A 15,899-nucleotide genomic window follows, 5' to 3' on the forward strand; every position below is an offset into this window, starting at 1 on the left:
GTACTTCTAGGACAAGGTGTCTTAAAGGAAAACTACTCAATCTGTGAAACTCAAATCACTCAGTTATATAATGTTGAGCATTTACATAACTCCTAGAATGTCAATATGCTACAGATGTAATCACATGGGGAACATTATTCATAATTGTTTGAAAGATAGGAATTTTTGCCACAGCTTATCAAGAGTTTTTAATCAATCAATCAAAAAAATTATTAGTGGATATCCATTTTCCAGTCTTGAACAGGGAATACAATGTGGCAATTAATGTCATCATAATAGTGAAGACACGTGGCTTAATGGTTAGGGGTATTCAGCTTGTAATCATGAGTTCAGTTCCTGGCAACACGTGTCCACGTTGCTTGTCCACTGAGCTGGCAAAAATGAGTAGTACTTGAATTTCAAAGGGTCAGCCTAGTCACACTGAATCTCCCTGAGAACTACGTTAGGAGTACATGTGTTTGTGGAGTGTTCAGCCACTTGCACCGGGTCAACTGGATCCCTCATTGTCATAACCAGCAGAGTGCCAGTAAAATGGTTAGACTGAAACATTTAGGAAGGATGGGTGAGACAGCTACTGGGATTCTTGAGGATGGATATCAATTAAAGATGGAGAAATACAAAATATTTAAAATCAACTGAACTTCATCCCATTTGTGATGTATTCATTAGGATTCTTCATGAAGGAGGAGAGACTGCAGAAGCAGTCAATAAGTTGTATGCTTTGAAATGCAATCAAGGAAACCACTTTCTCTGTAAAGTGGTTGGCATTAGGAAGGGCATCCAGCCTTAGAAACCAAGCCAAAACAGACTATGGAACCTGGTGTGGCCCTGGCCTTGTCAGTTCCTGTCAAGCCATCCCACCCATGCCAGCATGGAAAACAGACGTTAAATGATGATGAAATGAAAGTTGAGGAGAATGTGGAACTTGTCTCGTGTAGATGAGTCTCAGTATGCTAAACTGAAAAGAGATATATTTTTTTTATTTTGAAAAATCTTTTTTAAAACAAGTTTTTCCTAATATACTTTCAATTTCTTGCTTGATGATTTCCTTTACAGTTTTAAAACTCTTCATCTTGTTCAATTCTTGTATGCTAGAAAACAACATGATTTTGAACTTTTATCACCTGTTCTGAGCTAACCATCCCATGGTTAGACCCTTTAATAATCTCCAAAATAACAAGTACGTCATTTAATAAATTTATTTAATCAAGCTTTAAGAATCTATTAGTTCACAAAGTATGTCTTTAATGAAAAAAAATTTCCTATAAATTAGACTATCATATTTTGGCAGCAAATACTCCTTCTTCTATTTGTGTATCCCATTTCTCAATCTGAAAAAGAAAGAAAAAAATATACAGATATACCAACACACACGAGATTGAAACATATCCGACCTCACACACTTCTCATGAGGAATTCTGGAAGGAGCTTCGTGAGACCACTACTACGTCACTTCCAGAAAAAAAAAAAGAAAAAAAGAAAAGCCGTTAGTAAACAGTTTATGGCATAGACTCCATCTAAGAAGATCTGAAGAAGGAATTGTATTCCGAAATATCATCGGACTATGGATAACTAAATTACAACAAATATATAGTCCATTTTTTTATATTATTGTGCATTGTTGTATCATTGAAAACTTTTATTCTTTATATACCAGAGTTAATAAAATAAGTTATATATGCAGGCATGGCTGTGTGGTTTAGAAGCTTGCTTCCCAACCACTGTGGTTTGGGATTCAACCCCACAATACACTACCTTTGACAGTGTTTTCTGTTATAGCCCTTGGCTGACCAACACCTTGTGAGTGAATTTGGTACACAGAAACTAAAAGAAGCCAATCATGTGTGTGTGTGTGTGCACGTGTCTGCTCTTGACATCACGTGATGCTTGTAAACGAGTGTCACCAACATACAAACAGTATTGTTTGTTTCCAGTCTTCCATGAAAAACGTTCATGGAGGAAATATTACCTTGCTTGGAAACTGGTGAGGGTTGGTGATAAGGTTATCAAACCATAGCAAATCTGCCTCAATGAACCCCATCCAAACCATACAAGCATAGAAAAGTAGATACTAAAATAATGATGTAGTTTTTTTTTTTTTTTTTTTTTTTTTTTTGATCACATATTTGCAAGAAAAAAAATATATACATACCCAAGCATTTGGGCAAATGGACTTGAAAACTCTCTTGAAGTAATCACATGGTTCATAGTCTTCTCCCTTGATTTTGTGACATCTGTGATAGTCTACATAGTTCTGCCAGCAATTTCTGTTGAAAAATATTAAAACACAAGCAATAAGAAAACAGTGTGATGCAAAGACATTTGTTTTCAGAAACTGGAATAAGTGATACTGAAATACTAGCAATTATTTCTACACTTGAGTACTGAATCACCATGAACCATTTAACATTTAAACCAAATATTCTACTTCTTTTATGTTAAACCGGCCAGATCAAGCCTTTCACACCTACCCTACAATGTTATTCTAAGAGTAAACAATCATGTCATTAAATTCCCAAAGCTATGAGATAATATGTAATTACTTCATAGTAATGTGAATAAATAAGCATCACATTTTACTGAGTAATCTGAATAGTAAAGAATTAAGCATTCAGCTATGAAATAGAACGACTGGTTTTGTGTATAAGGCAAACTGAAGCTATATCAATTATGTGCTCCATATATATGTTGTCAAATATTATTCCTGTTTTATGTTCAAACTATTCAGATTCAACCTCTCATATCCACTCTACAATGTCATTCTAAAAATAAACAATCACATTACCAAAATCTCAAAGCTACAAAATTGTACATGATTAATTCAAAACAATGTGAATAAATAAGCATTATATTTGACAGAGTGATCTGGATGTCAAAGGATTAAATGAAAACTATCGACCAACTTAGATTAACACTCACATATTTCCTTTCAATATTAATTTTGTAAACAGAACCTTTGCTCAATCTTTGCTTAATGAAAATTATTTACATAGACAAATTTTAGCTTACCTGGTTTGATTCTGGTTAGGAAACCTTGCATCAAATGGAGCAGTTTGAAGCTTTACTTCTTCAGCCATGTTGACTGGTAAACTATAATTAAAAAGATTAAAAAACAAGGTAGTTTTGGTGAAGCATTACATGGCGTAACTTAAACAAACAGGAAACAACTTCTATCTCATTCCAGGGTGAAAAACTAGAGGTAGTCGATAGCTTCCGCTATCTGGGCGACCAAGTTAATAGTGGGGGTGGGTGCGCTGAAAGTGTAGCTGCTAGAATAAGAATAGCCTGGGCAAAGTTTAGAGAGCTCTTACCCCTGCTGGCGACAAAGGGACTCTCACTCAGAGTAAAAGGCAGACTGTATGACGCATGCGTACGAACAACCATGCTACATGGCAGTGAAACATGGGCTGTAACTGCTGAGGACATACGTAAGCTCGCAAGGAATGAAGCCAGTATGCTCCGTTGGATGTGTAATGTCAATGTGAATACCCGTCAGAGTGTAAGTATCTTGAGAGAAAAGCTGAACATTAGAAGCATCAGTTGTGGCGTGCAAGAGAGACGATTGCGCTGGTATGGACATGTGGTGAGAATGGAGGAGGATAGCTGCGTGAAAAAGTGCCACACCCTAACAGTTGAGGGAACCCGTGGAAGAGGTAGGCCCAGGAAGACCTGGGCTGAGGTGGTGAGGCAAGACCTTCGTACATTGGGCCTCACCGAGGCAATGACTACGGACCGAGACCTTTGGAAATGTGCTGTGCGTGAGAAGACCCGGCAAGCCAAGTAAGATCGTTGCCAGTGCCCCTGGACTGGTTCTTGTGCGGTTGGCACATGAGATGCACCATTTTGAGCGTGGCCGTTGCCAGTACCGCCTGACTGGCTCCTGTAGGATTTTCGAGCGAGATCGTTGCCAGTGCCCCTGGACTGGCTTGTGCGGGTGGCACATAAAAGACACCATTTCGAGCGTGGCCGTTTTCGTGCGGGTGACACGTAAAAGCACCCACTACACTCTCTGAGTGGTTGGCGTTAGGAAGGGCATCCAGCTGTAGAAACTCTGCCAAATCAGACTGGAGCCTGGTGTTGCCATCCGGTTTCACCAGTCCTCAGTCAAATCGTCCAACCCATGCTAGCATGGAAAGCGGACGTTAAACGATGATGATGATGATGATGATGATGTTGTATAAGGCCAGAACAATGTGAGAAGATACAAAGTAAACTACAAAGAGAAAACAAAGTTGCAGTTTAACCTCTTAAAAGATGTATATAGTGTGTCAGCAGAAACAATAAAATATAGGCGGCGAGCTGGCTGAAACGTTAGCATGCCAGGCAAAATGCTTAGCGGTATTTCGTCTGCCGTTACATTCTGAGTTCAAATTCCGCCGAGGTCGAATTTGCCTTTCATCCTTTCGGGGTTGATAAATTAAGTACCAATTACGCACTGGGGTCGATGTAATCGACTTAATCCCTTTGTCTGTCCTTCTTTGGCCCCTTGTGAGCAATAAAGAAATAAGAAACAATAAAATATAGGCACAATGAAGTACAAGTAAAATGTGTGGTTAAGAAGCTCAGTGTGCAACCACGTTTCAGGTTCAGTTTCGCTGCATAGCACCTTGGGCAAGTATTTTCAACTATAAACCTTGATCAACCAATGTGAGTGAATCTGGTTGACGGAAACTGTGGAAGTTTACTGTGTGTGTATATACATACATATATGAGTGAGTGTCTGTGTTTGTCCCCACTCCACCACTTGACAGCCAGTGTAAGCTTGTTAACATCCCTGTAACTTAGCAGTTTGGCAATGGAAACCAATAGAATAAGACCCAGACTTAAGACAAACTAAGTACTGGGACTGATTTGTTCAACTTAACTCTTCATGGTGGAGCCCCAGTTTGACCATAGTCCAATGACTGAAGCAAGTACTAATAAAGTAACCAAGTCAATTTAGAAGAAGATACTGAAACATTAATCCCATCCATGCAACCAAAACAGGTAAGAAAACATTAGAAATGGAAGATTCAAAATGTTAAATTTAAGTTCCATAAAGATGTTATTTCAGATCTTTATGGTTTTCATCACTGTTTACAATCATCTTATAGATGTATCGTATAGATGTAATTTTTGATGCTGAACCCGAATTTCTTATTCATTTATTCTAGAAAAATTTGCAAAAATGTTAAGGTGTTCAAAGTTTGAGAATTTTCAGCCAATCAGAAAACAGCATGTTTGCTGCCTCTTTCATCATCAAGGGCCAGTGGGGGCATTGGCATGTCAAAATATTAAACTAAAACTTTATAAAATAAATTATCTTTTTCATATCTCTTTCTCCTCCTTGTGCACATGCGCAGCATCTTTGGTTACTATGGAAACAGTTCTTCGCAATCAGCTATGCAACACATGGTGCTTCTTTGCTTTGGTTACTATGGAAAAAGAAATTTTCACCACAGTGATATGTAAAATACTCGCTTCTGATTGGCTAAAATACCCAAGTTTTGCATATTTTAAAGGCTAATAACTTTTTAATTGTGGATTTATAGGAAAGAGGAATTTCATTTTCATAAATTAGTATACAAAACTTAATTCATATACCAAATTTGAAAACAATTGGAACAAAATTGTAAACAGTGATGAAAACTACAAAGATCCATTATTTCTCTCCAAAAGTGTTACAATATTCAGAAATGCATGGAAAATTGGATACTAAACCTTCTGTGTTCTTGGGAAATGTTTGATCATGACAACTTATTTTCTCATACATCCCCACAATATACAGGCTTACACAGCAGACCCAAAAGTACCACCAACATAAAAGAGTCACCTGGGGTGAAGTGTCCCCACCTCTAGCTACACTACTACCCAGAGGGTAATTAAACCATCACATTTCAATCACTCTTTCATTTACTTAAACCAGTGATTCTCAATCATTTTTCTTTTTGCCTAAGGACCCCTTCAATTCCTATTTTACTCAGATGGACCCAATGCTTAAAGAATTCTATTACATTTTTATTTTTTACTTGTTTCAGTCATTAGACTGTGGCCATGCTGGGGCACCACCTTGAAGAATTTTTTAACCGAATGAATCAACCACAGTACTTAATTTTTTGGCTAAACCTGGTAATTATTCTATCGGTCTCTTTTGCCAAACTGCTAAGTTACAGAGACGTAAACACACCGACACAGGTTGTCAAGTGGTGGTGGGGGATAGACACAAACACACACACACATGTATATAGCTGGATGCCCTTTCTAACACCAGCTACTTAGCAGAGTATATATACGACAGGCTTCTTCCAGTTTCCATCTACCAAATCCACTCACAAGGCTTTGTTCAGCCCAAGGATATTTTAACCAAATCTTATATTGGACCCCCAACGGACACATGGACCCTGGTTGAAAACTACAGTCTTGAACAATGACAAGAATGTCATGAAATTGAAATTGCATTAGAAATACAATGTTGGAGGTACCCCAATGACCTTAAATAAGCTACAGGATATGGTTTGAATTTAGATAAAGCTATAAATAATAACATGTAAATATTGAGTTAACAGTAAAAATCAAATATTTCACATTCTTTCAAAGTTTCTAAATTCTTATGACATAACAAACATGTGTATGTGCATGCACGCGCACACATCTAGTGACATTGCTGAGTTTACTTAGCAAGTAATAAAATGTGTTTTTGTCACATGTATGCTATAGTCTGCAATTTTGTCATGGACAGGTAGTTGGAACAAAGAGCCAATGTGAAATCTTGTGTTAAAATTGGGAAGTCTGCTACAGAGACATTATGTGTGCTTTGGCAAGCTTATGGCAACGAAACAGCAGTTGTCACAATAGAAGAGCCTTTCATCTCCACGACCGAAGAAGGCATGACAGAGCCGCAGTTCAATCAAAAGCATGCTCATTTTTATTTTTGACATCTGCAGTATTGTGCATCAAAAATTCATCCTCCAGGGACAGACCATCAACTGAAAGTTCTACTGCAACATTTTGAAGCATTTGAGGGAGGACAGTCAGCTAAAGTGACCGGATCTGTGGAACACCAAAAATTGGATTCTTCATGACAATAATGCACCCTGCACCCAAGCTCTCTGCACTTGTGCGTTTCTTGCCAAAAATAACATGGTATTACTTCAGCACTCACATTATTTGCCAGATTTAGCATCTGCAGACTTCCACTTCTTCCCCAAGATGTCGAAATCCAGAGCGAATCACAGAAGGTCTTCAACTCGCTTACGGAAAACAACTTCCAGCTAAGGTTCCAGAAGTGGTAGGAACACTGGGACTGGTGTATTGCTATGCAAGGTAGCTATTTCGAAGGAGAGGATGTTAAAACTTATAAGTTATTTTTTATTAAACATAACTAATCTGGGAACTTTTTGATACCATCTCGTACAAAAGATTCTTTAATTTCAATGAGTCAAAACATATAGATCATAGTTCTCAACCATGTTTTGCCTATAGACCCCTTCTGAACCCTCTTTTACTCCAACTTGACCTCCAGTGCCATTCAATGTATATAAAAAGAAAATCCTGCTGTATTTTTATAATTATATATTATTAAAAATTGTATTAAAAAAATTGTTAAAATATTTTGTGCATTGTAGAAGTATAAGCAATTTATTGCATACAAATTTTAGCAACAAAATATTATGTGAACCCCCAAGGACCATGCAGATTCCAGTTGAAAACCACTGATATAGATTGATGAAGGATGAGCTGAAGAGATGATCAGACACAGCAAGATGATTGAGATGAAAATAGATGTTGCAAAGATGAAAGTGGTGAGAATGGAGTAAAATATACTCTTTTACTCTTTTACTTGTTTCAGTCATTTGACTGCGGCCATGCTGGAGCACCGCCTTTAGTCGAGCAAATCGACCCCAGGACTTATTCTATAGAAGCCTAGTACTTATTTTATCAGTCTCTTTTGCCGAACCGCTATGTTACAGGGACATAAACACACCAGCATTGGTTGTCAAGCAATGTTGGGGGGACAAACCCAGACACACAAACACACACATACATATATATATATATATATATATATATATATATATATATATATATATATACATATATACGACAGGCTTCTTTCAGTTTCCGTCTACCAAATCCACTCACAAGGCTTTGGTCGGCCCAAGGCTATAGTAGAAGACACTTGCCCAAGATGCCACGCAGTGGTACTGAACCCGGGACCATGTGGTTGGTAAGCAAGCTACTTACCACACAGCCACTCCTACGCCTACTGGAGAACTTATTAGTAAAGAACTAAGCAAATGAAGAGTTGAACTTTTTACTCTTGGATGATAATGAATTAAAAATCATTAAAAATTTATATGGTGATCCACAGAAATCATTACTTGACCTTCCACAGTTTCCAAACAAGTGAGCACACATAATCGTTCATTCCACATAATTTGAACAGAAAAATTGAATATGCATCATGTTGCCAGGAAATTTGTGCAGATTTTATTTACTGACAGATGAACAAAATGAAAATGATACCAGTCAATCAGTAAGGAGCTGTTTGATTATTTGAATTATCTTGGCGTTAGGAAGGGCATCCAGCTGTAGAAACTCTGCCAAATTAGATTGGAGCCTGGTGTAGCCATCCGGTTGCACCAGTCCTCAGTCAAATCGTCCAACCCATGCTAGCATGAAAAGCGGACGTTAAACGATGATGATGATGATTTAACGTTTGTTTTTCCATGCTGGCATGGGCCATGAGGGGGGAGGCTCCATTGTCTCTTCTGGCATGGTTTCTAAGGTTGAATGCCCTTTCTAAAATCAGTCACCTTGCAGAGTGTACTGGGTGTTTTTTGTGTGGTACCAACACCAGTGCTTTTTACATGGCACCAGCACCAGTATCAATTCTACCAAAGTGGATGGAAAGTATGACTAAATATGGATGTACATCTAAATGTGAAAGTGATTTGATGTTGAATCATCTTTTTTCAATTGGAAGGGCAGCAACATCATGAGTTTGTTCCACATGGTCAGGTAAACAATGAAAAGTAATGTTCTGCAATGTAAAGGAATAGACCTAAAGCCTGAACAAACAGAATCTGGACAATGCACCACACTAATGCCCCCACTCACATATCACTCCTTAACCGTGATTCATTGGCAAAGCAGAAGACCTTTCTTGTCTTACTAGATCAACCCCTTGCAAACTTTTGTCTTCAAAGTTGAAATCCACCCTGAAAGATTAGGAGAGGCTAAAAATAATTTGCTAATAGAACTATGCATTAACTCTAAAAATGCATTCCAGAAACATTCCAAAACTGAAAGAAACATTGGGAATGGTCGGGGAAACAGGGAAACCAGTCTAATTAAATTATAAGTAAAACAATTGTTAATAAAAGAGTTTAGTTTCATTTCAGGCAAACCCCAAGTACAAACTGCAGAAGCTATTTAAAGTTATTACAAACTCTTCTCCTGGGGGTAATTGAAGCTATTGCACTATTAGAAACCTTTCTGAATCTTCAGTAGGTATCTCAGGGTCACAAGCATTTCACCCCTTTGCTTGAGTGGAGTAGCAAAGATTGAATTAGCCCTCACCAGCAGAAAGATGCCATCTACAGTCTCATCAACCACAACCACCTTGAGATGGTTTCAGCTGCCATGACTATCTCCTTGGCAGCTTTCATCAGTTGTTTGGTGGAGGTAGCACACCAAACTTGCAGAAAAACTGTGGTAATCAACTTTCACAGGGAATGAGACGGCATTGTAATCCTTTAATGAGAGCCACATGAACCAAGTCTTGAAGTTTGACTTTCTTCTGTTGGTGAGAAAGGTCGAATCTGTCTCCTCTGAACATTGTGAGTTTAGCCACAATGATTGTTTATCTGCTCCTGGATAGGACTACATTATCTACACTAAATGTGTCCTTGTCCCTTAAAAGTAGGCAATAAAACAGAGTGTTGACCCCTTTCATTTACCAATAAATTTAGACAGGTCACTGTAACCAAATAGACTACTGAAAAATGTTCAATAGTGTTGATATAATAGAGTAATAGTTTCCATGCATTAAATTCACTGACATCTTTATGTCAGCATTCATCATCACAAATGATTTCAAATTTTGACACAAGGCTAGTGATTTGGGGAGATGGGGTAAGTCACTTACATCAACCCCAACTGGTACTTATTTTATCGAACTCGAAAGAATGAAAGGCAAAGGTGACCTCAGCGGAATTTGAACTCAGAATGTAAAGACAGACAAAATGCTGCTAAGCATTTTACCGAGCATGCTAACAATTCTGCCAGCTCACCACTTTTAAAATGATTTATAATAATCGAAGCTTAACTGGATTTGATTTGCATATGAATCAAGAAAAGCAAATGCAAAATACAATTTTTCAACACTAAATGATAAGATATATTAAAGGAATTAAGATATAAAAAAGAATCAGCTTGCATGCCTTGTGTTTTCTATAGCATTCTAACATTTACTAAAGCCAATCAGTTTTGCAATGTTTTAACTGTCCTATCTGTTTTCATTTGTTTTTTAACACCAGACCTACGATCAAAAGTATATACCAGATACAATCATCATTTTGAGTCAGTTTTTTGCCATGACTATTCTAAATTGTTTTAGATAATGTAACCAAGACTACATTTTTCAATGTATCCTTTCCCTTTTAAGACAGCAGGATGTGATTTGAGGAACATTTGGTTGTTATTTCTAACAGGTTAAGGAACTCCACAGAAGCTCTCTCACTGGCTATTTTCTGTATGACTAGTATTGTTTAGCCTTAGATCAACTCTGCTCAAGCAGACCTGATTAAAGACATTGTAATCAGATTTTGTTTCCTTCCTATCTGGGCACAAGCGTGGTTGTGTGGGAAGAAGTTTGCTTCCCAGCCACATAATTCTGGTTTCAGTCCCACCTTGGGCAAGTGTCTACTATAGACCCACGCTGACTAAAACGTGCGTGGATTTGGTAGATGAAGACTGAAAGAACACCACCGTTTAACAATCGTCCTTGCAACGCAGCAGTTCAGCAAAAAGAGATCGACAGAAAACGTACCAAACATTGAAAAAAAAAGAAGTACTGGGGTCGATTTGTTTAACTAAAACCCTTCAAGGCGATGCCCCAGCATGGCCGCAATCTATTGACTGAAACAAGTAAAGAAAGATAAAAGGTCTACAGTAGAGAACGTGTCCTTCATATTAAGAAAGTAAGGTATGATTTGAAGATTTGGTTCATATATGATAAGCGACCAAATAAAGGCTTCCTTGTTGATTCACACAACTGCTGTTATTTAACCCCAGATCTATTATGAATCGTACCCTGATCAAAGCATTCCAGCTATGATTACTTTGAATTTAAGGTTTATACCATGTGATTACTTCTTTAGTTAAGGATATAATTTGAAATTTGGCTGTTATTTCTAGTTCAAATAACTGCGTTGGACCTGTGCAAATATAAGTTGTAGTGGTGGCAACGGTAGAGCAGTGCAAGGAAACCTTTGTTAGATCATAGGAGTAGCAGCTTTTCTGCATGAATTTCATTTCATGTGCTGTCTAATAATGTTTGAGGTTACGCTGTTATTTCTAAGTTTGTCTTAAGGAGAAATAGTATACTTAGGACAGTGTTATAATCATTGTTGTTAGCCCCATATCACCCCTTGTCGAAACAGACCAAGGATCAAAGGCTTTCTATCCATATCATACAATTAATTTACGTTATCTGTATTGTGTCCTTTCTGTATTAAGAGAATGGGAACCGTGCGTTAAAGCTGGCCGCAGAAACAGGTAGATGGATAAGTAAAGTAGTTTATGTGAAATATAGATATTTTTCAATTTGATTTTCAAACTGTTCATCAGCGTTAAATATTGAGAACAATTTAACAAAATCCAACTTCTATAAAGCTTCTTCAATTACATTTACATTTTTTTTAATATATTTTCACGGCATATGAACTCATTAGTGTCTCCTTTCAAGTTTCTATTATTATCACAACTAGAAATAGATGTTTTTTACCCCCTAATGACACAAAGTGTCCTTGCATGCCTCTTCATAAAAATGGTTTTTCATACATGAAAACATACCGAAGTTCCTGGCCGTGGCTAATGAATGATGATACTGAAGATTTCTTTTAACAGAGCTCTAATTATAATTATACTGATTAAATACTTGAAAGTTACTAAAGAAATAATTATCTTCGAAGAGGAGGTTAAAATAAAATTAGACATTGATTAAATCCATTATAACACTTAAACGTAATAAATCATGTGTTTACGTGACAAACAGGAATAGATAAAAGAGAGGTGGGTCTTCAAGGTTAGACAAAACAGACAATTTTTTAGTGCAATTTTGTAACCAATAATTAATAATGAAAGTGAAGATTAGAAATAAAAGTTATCATCGTTTAAAATAAAATAATATGGAATCATAAAAAGACAAGCGCAACAGAAAAATGTGGAAAAAAATTAATAATCTAAAGGTTGGAGACGTGACTAGGAAGAATGGTGGATTAACTTAATTCCTGATATGATAAACTGCAATGAAATTAATTAATAAAAGATAAAATAAATAAAAACTTGAATAAGTAACACAAAAATATTTACTAGTGAGCTATTAAATAAAATTAATTTAGTTTCCTTTATATGTGTCCGTCACTATGACCTTGTGGTTTATCAAGCTGGGCTAGACAGGTCACTACAGGTTAATAGTTAAATACTAACGAAAAACAAATGGCAGAGCTAAAAGGGAATGAAATTATAAAAATAAAAGATCGTTTCTCTATTTATAATAAATAATATTGTTTAATGTAGTTGAGAAAAATATAAATAAACTTACGGAAATGTTAAGAAGCTCCGATAGAACAGAAACAAACTTGTTTGGAGAAGGTGGTTTGTGACAGGAAGTAAAGAATTATCCCCCTTAGCAAACCACTCTTTTCTGCTCTTAGTCTAGAGATGGGGATGTTTTTCCATATTTAGTTACCTCTCTTCTCATTCTATCTTGATTTAGTCTAGCTTTTTAAAATTAGCTTAATCTGTCCACAAATTTATCGCCTTGTGCTTCTGTTAAAAATCATTAGTACCTTAATCAGACAAGATAAATAAAACTTGAATTTAAGGGGATAGCGTTCCAGTTGTGATCATTCTGCCTTTTTGTATATCAAAGACTCTTCCAGACTTAAGATTTGACTGCTGTTCCCAACTGTCAAATCTCGTGAAGGAGGTTTGACTGTTATTTCTAGCAAGTCGAGTACGACGTTAAAGTAGTACTCGAGGGAATGGTTTTCAATATTTGCATCATAGCCCCATTCTAGCCATTTTCAAGATGTTCCTTTAGCCATGTTTTTTCCCAAAACTTTCAGATAACATGCACTGTGTAGTCAGAAAAAATACCCATGGGTCTTTTGCTCATAATGACCTTCTAGATGGATTGCTATTCATGGCTGAGCTCTGCCCATGCTATTGGCTCATAACTGGGACAGTGAATGAGTAACACCAGGCATACTCATTAGTGGACTTGTATACCTACTCACTGCTACTTTGAGAGGCCCTACAGTTTAGCTAGAAACCAGTTACTACATGTGGCCATGAGAAGGCTTAAGTTTTGGTAGCAAAAAGGGACTTATGCATTTGGCTCTTCTTTTCACTTCCACAAAAGAAAGCTGCCTGATGGAAAAAACTAAAAGTAGGATGTAGCACAGAAGAAGTATGTATTAGCAAGCACTACTACCACAATACAATTGTATAGACACTTTGTATGTATCTGTGTACAAGCCTGCACACACACTATTGTGGATTAAATTTACTTTTTTAATAGTTTTAATAGATCCAACGTTATCAATGAAAAGTGAATCCTTATAACCCTTTTGATACCAATCCACCTGAGACTGTTCTTGTTCCTATCATATAAACTTCCTGTGTAAAGTAATTTCAGTAAAAAAAAAAAAAAAACATCTCAACAAAATTTCATGATAATTTATGTTCCAAAATCCAGTTTAATCATGGCAAAATCATTTTAATAAAATCTCTGTTATTTTCAAAATTAAGTGAAATAAAAGCAGTGCATTTCAATAGAAATTTGGTTTAAAAAAAGGGTTCAAATTGTAAATACAATGATGCTAGTCAATCCAATCCTCAGCTGCTGAGAACCCTATGTTCTGACTCTGAGGTTTAAATTTACAGTGAGCTATTTATTTGTAACAACTGAAAGCCAATGATGCTGAAACTCTATCTGTACCTTGAAGGATTTTGTAACAGAAATTTGCTTTATGTTCAACTCCTCTACAGATAATCCCAATAAGGCAGCCTCTACATGTTTACTCAATCTGCAACAAATAGCTCCTAAATTCTGTCAAATCACACCTTATTTTTAAAAAAGAGCACAGTAGTTAATGTGATCTTAGATAAAAAAAAAATAATAACCTGGAATGGCTTTAATGATTGGCATTCTCAATAAGGGCTGAAAAACAGCAAACTAAAATATAATTCTTCTTGGTAATTCCAGTGGCTCAACATCATAAAGTGATATACAAAGAACTGTGATTATTGTATTTAAATTTATAAAGATGGCAATACACTTCAGTTCAGTAACTGCTGAAGAACTTCTTGAAAACTTCCATCAGTTTATTTTACCAATTTGCAATTTTTTTCTATTTGCTCTTTTGATTGTTCTTTAACCCTACCTCAGCCTTGATCAAGTAGGTCTGTGATCAAAGCTATTCCAGCCATGATCAGTACATTTTCCTTCACCACCACCCCACCCTATATATCTACAACTACATTGTTGAATATGTTATTCCTTTTTCTGATGTAATTTGGGAGAGACTTTGCTGCTATTTCTTGCAAGTCAAGTACAGCACAACAGCTTCCTTGTTCTCTGCAGGATGATTTTGGCTAAAATATCTAATACTCTTTTGACTGTTGTCAACTCACCATCAAAGGATATATTCCAATTGCTTGTGTAACACTCCATTTGCTTGTGAATTGAATTAACTGAGATATCATTTGTGTAAGAAATAACCATGATCTTTTCATAGCATTTCATTTTTACTAAAGATATATACCTTTGTAGTGAAACCTCTCTCTCGAGTATTTATTTACGAATGATAACGAAGCAGCTAACATCTAGCTTTTGGCCGCTTGGACCCTTGTGTCCATCACCCTGATTGGCTCTTATTTGTGCGGAATTTGTCAACAGTTGTTTCGCACCAGGGTGCATACTGACCAATTGTGGCCTTAAGTTTTTGTGCTGTTTCCGGAGCCCTTTTTTATCTATAAATAGCACTGCTTCATCCACGCCAGTTTGTCGCGACCTTAGAACTTTTCAGATCTAGTCGTTGACCACACTCAGAACACAGCTCCAGCCAGTTTCCAGCGCCAACGTCAACACCACCACCAGAGAACACATACAACAGCAACCGCGGTTCCGTCTCAACACTGTTTGTGTAAATTGTTTCCACCTCGAAAATAACAGCCAGAACCAACCTGCGAGAATCTTCTGTACCAAGTAACCGGTTCCAGCATCGACGCTCAACTTCACACACAACATGTGACACCTCAGCTCTGCTATTCAGCCACAACCTTGTGTGTACAGACATTCTACCTACTGTGAAACTCTTCTATGAACTGGTACTTTCTTATCTTGTGTTCAGGACTCTGATAGTCTATGTTACAGGCACTTATTCTATGTTCTGTATTTCTCACTCACACACAGGCATATTATGTTAAACACTCTTGTTCACACGACGGTCCGTAATGAGGATATCAGGTCTCTATAACCAAGCCATACATCAGCTGAGCAAACCTGACATTACTTCTGTTTAACCCTTTAGTATTTAAACAGGCCATATCCGGGCCAAATATTGTTTTATGTTCAAATTGGCCAGATCTGGTTTCTCACACCTACCCTGCAATTTCATTCTAAAAAA

At 36.9% G+C, this 15,899-nt stretch overlaps 1 protein-coding gene across 1 annotated transcript; it reads right to left on the minus strand.

The window, feature by feature from the left end:
* Positions 1 to 1,185: 1,185 nt before the first annotated feature.
* On the minus strand, positions 1,186 to 12,945 carry LOC106875277 (cytochrome c oxidase subunit 6B1). The gene is made up of 4 exons (XM_014923363.3): positions 12,809 to 12,945; positions 3,010 to 3,090; positions 2,153 to 2,267; positions 1,186 to 1,331 (listed from the first exon to the last, which is right to left on the minus strand). The coding sequence occupies exons 2-4, from the start codon at positions 3,075 to 3,077 to the stop codon at positions 1,278 to 1,280; spliced, it is 237 nt and encodes a 78-aa protein (XP_014778849.1). The 5' UTR covers positions 3,078 to 3,090; positions 12,809 to 12,945; the 3' UTR covers positions 1,186 to 1,277.
* Between the last annotated feature and the right edge of the window lie 2,954 nt (positions 12,946 to 15,899).

This window comes from Octopus bimaculoides, chromosome 1 (genome assembly GCF_046866305.1).
Source record: "Octopus bimaculoides isolate indiv1 chromosome 1, ASM4686630v1, whole genome shotgun sequence".
Taxonomy (NCBI): Eukaryota; Metazoa; Mollusca; class Cephalopoda; order Octopoda; family Octopodidae; genus Octopus; species Octopus bimaculoides.